The sequence below is a fragment of the Penaeus vannamei genome, chromosome 1, assembly GCF_042767895.1.
Source record: "Penaeus vannamei isolate JL-2024 chromosome 1, ASM4276789v1, whole genome shotgun sequence".
Taxonomy (NCBI): domain Eukaryota; kingdom Metazoa; phylum Arthropoda; class Malacostraca; order Decapoda; family Penaeidae; genus Penaeus; species Penaeus vannamei.
The window spans coordinates 49,712,480-49,714,979 of record NC_091549.1 but is presented as its reverse complement, the minus strand read 5'-3'; the positions used below and the strand labels follow the sequence as shown (position 1 = coordinate 49,714,979).

The 2,500-nt window shown below is 34.7% G+C and overlaps 1 protein-coding gene across 1 annotated transcript in view; it reads left to right on the top strand.

The window, feature by feature from the left end:
- The window catches only part of SNRPG (small nuclear ribonucleoprotein G), a 3,429-nt gene extending 2,310 nt beyond the window's left edge, over window positions 1-1,119 (top strand). Inside the window, exons 2-3 of the mRNA XM_027358982.2 lie at window positions 325-472; window positions 882-1,119. Of these exons, the coding sequence (XP_027214783.1) occupies window positions 325-472; window positions 882-935 (202 nt within the window). The 3' untranslated portion in view covers window positions 936-1,119. The remainder of the gene's footprint in view (window positions 1-324; window positions 473-881) is intronic.
- The last annotated feature ends 1,381 nt before the right edge of the window (window positions 1,120-2,500 follow it).

Here is a 2,500-nt window from a genome sequence, read left to right as displayed (position 1 = left end):
GTAATTTTGCACATGACATCACTGTCTTTATTTTATGAATTTAAGGAAAAGTTATTTTAAATTTTACTTTTTCATTGCATTTAAAGGATGTTATATATGTGTGTTGAGTTATGTAAATTCAGCACAGTACTAGTGCAGATACATAACAATAACACAAGTAAGATCAGTATTATGTTACTATGTTACTGTCAGTATTATTGCCTTCTTTTTCTGCTAATATTTTTCTCTAGTTTTCTTATTGCTTTCATTGTTAATTGCAGTTATTTATATTAACACCATAGATTTATATTAGCAGCATTAACAGATATCATAAATTTCTTTCAGGTACATGGACAAGCGCGTCATGACCAAGCTGAATGGTGGGCGTGTGGTCGAGGGAACACTAAGAGGCTTTGACCCCTTCATGAACCTTGTGGTGGATGATGGGGTGGAAGTGCGTAGGAGTGGAGATCGTGTCAGGGTTGGCTTTGTGGTCAGTACTTACAGGTTTTTTATGAATAGGGTATTATATATACATGTATATATGTGTGTGTGAGTGAGTTTTTGAGGTAGTGAGAGTGACTAGTCCTTCAAAATATAGCATCAGTACTGTTGCTTTCCATATGATTATGAACAATAAGTTTATCATCTATCTTCTTGGCCTTGAATGAGATATTAGTAAATATTTTCTTTACTGTGCATATAGGCTTTCTATATGATAATAAAAAGTTGATATCATTCACATCTCAGCAGGTTGATCTCTGATATAGTTTTTACATGGAACTGAAAACTAAGTAAATGTAATTTCTTTCTCAAAATTCTTAAAATACTTTTTTACACTTTATTGATTAAAAATTATTACTGCTTATATATTAAGATGATAATGAGTCTCTTTTCCACAGGTCATCCGTGGCAGTAGCATCATCATGCTGGAAGCCTTAGATCGGATATCGTAGTCCCAAACCCAAATGTTATTAAGCTTTAAGTTAAGATTTTAGAATTATATAATTCAACTTCAGTTTTGATTGGAAGCAGCCAATCTTATCTGTGAAGAATTATTTAGTTTTTCTGTGGAATTTCCAGATTTGTTTCTTCTGGAATTATTATGTGAATGTGCTTTCAGTAAAATGATAATTTGTAGAGTTGTGTTTTATTATTCATATTGATACTGCTATTATTATTATAAAGCCTACCTAATGAAAAGTAGGTATAACTTGTGAAGTATTAAGTATTTTTGTTCATGTGTTGTGCTAAGTATTTTTTCCTTCGGTTTTACTTTGTAAGCTCCCATAATCTTACAGTAAGAATTTGTGGCCTAATATTTGATGAAAATTGGTGATAGCTTTCTCAAACTTATTAGATGAAAGCTTTGTATAAATAGTTTGTGTGTTGACATCTCTCTACAGGGTTTTAATTCCTTGGACCTGGGTAACAAGACCATCATGTCACTTCAAGATTTGGCTGAGGGCCAGGGTGACGGAAATAAGCCATCATAAGAATTTCAGCTGCAGGCGAGGTTGATGGAAATAAGCCATCATAAGAATTTCAGTTGCAGGCCAGGGTGATAGGAATGACTCACCATGTGTATACAAAGCTCTTTGTTGGTGATTAGACACAGTGGACATTCAGGAATGGGATTTTGCATTATTTTTATCAGTAAACATTTTTGGAACATACCATCCATGACCCCCCAGTAATCCCATGCCTGAGGTTGCTGTGAACTGAGGAGACGGAGACTGGAAGCCAGTGTTAAGAATCACCCTTGCCTGGGGCTTTACCCCTTGACTCCACTAATTTTGCAGTCTTTTCTACCCCATTCCATTATTTACTTCTCCAACCCTATCTACTATCCACTTGCTAAGGCTGTGGTTCCTAACCTTTTTTTTGGTCATTCCCAATCCAGGGCTGGAATTCTATGTAAATTTGTCTGCTAAAAGGAAACAAAAGACGACCGGTGGATGGTGACATTACTAGATATTTTTTCCGTAGGCTGTATATTTTGTTGTATGACTACAGATGTTTTAGTGCAAATGAAAAGTACTTAAAACAATATTGAGATATTTTACCATGTTCAAATGAATTAAACCTGAAAATTACTGAAACCATCCTGATATGAACTGATAAGCTGTGGCAATTGGAATGTCATCGCGGCAGAATTTCATTAGATGTCACTTCAGTTAGGGTCTTCCTGCTGGGCATCACCAAAGGCAGAGCCACAGTCCTTGAGAGTAACAAAATCTTAAGCTCTACAACACACTCACTGTGAATAGTCATATACTTTTTAGATAATTCATAGTTACAGGTTCAATGTCGTACTTTCTTGAGTTATACATCTAATACATTTTCTATTAAGGTATGGGTACAATTTAAGGTGAATGTTGTAACATTCTTTTCTTAATTTATTAATTTTATATTCTGTGCGGTGCAATAAAAAAGAAAGCAAAGCAGGGAGCCGTGTTGAAAGAATGAAAGGCTGATTTCATGCCAGTCATGAATAACATGGATATGGCATTCTTATTTA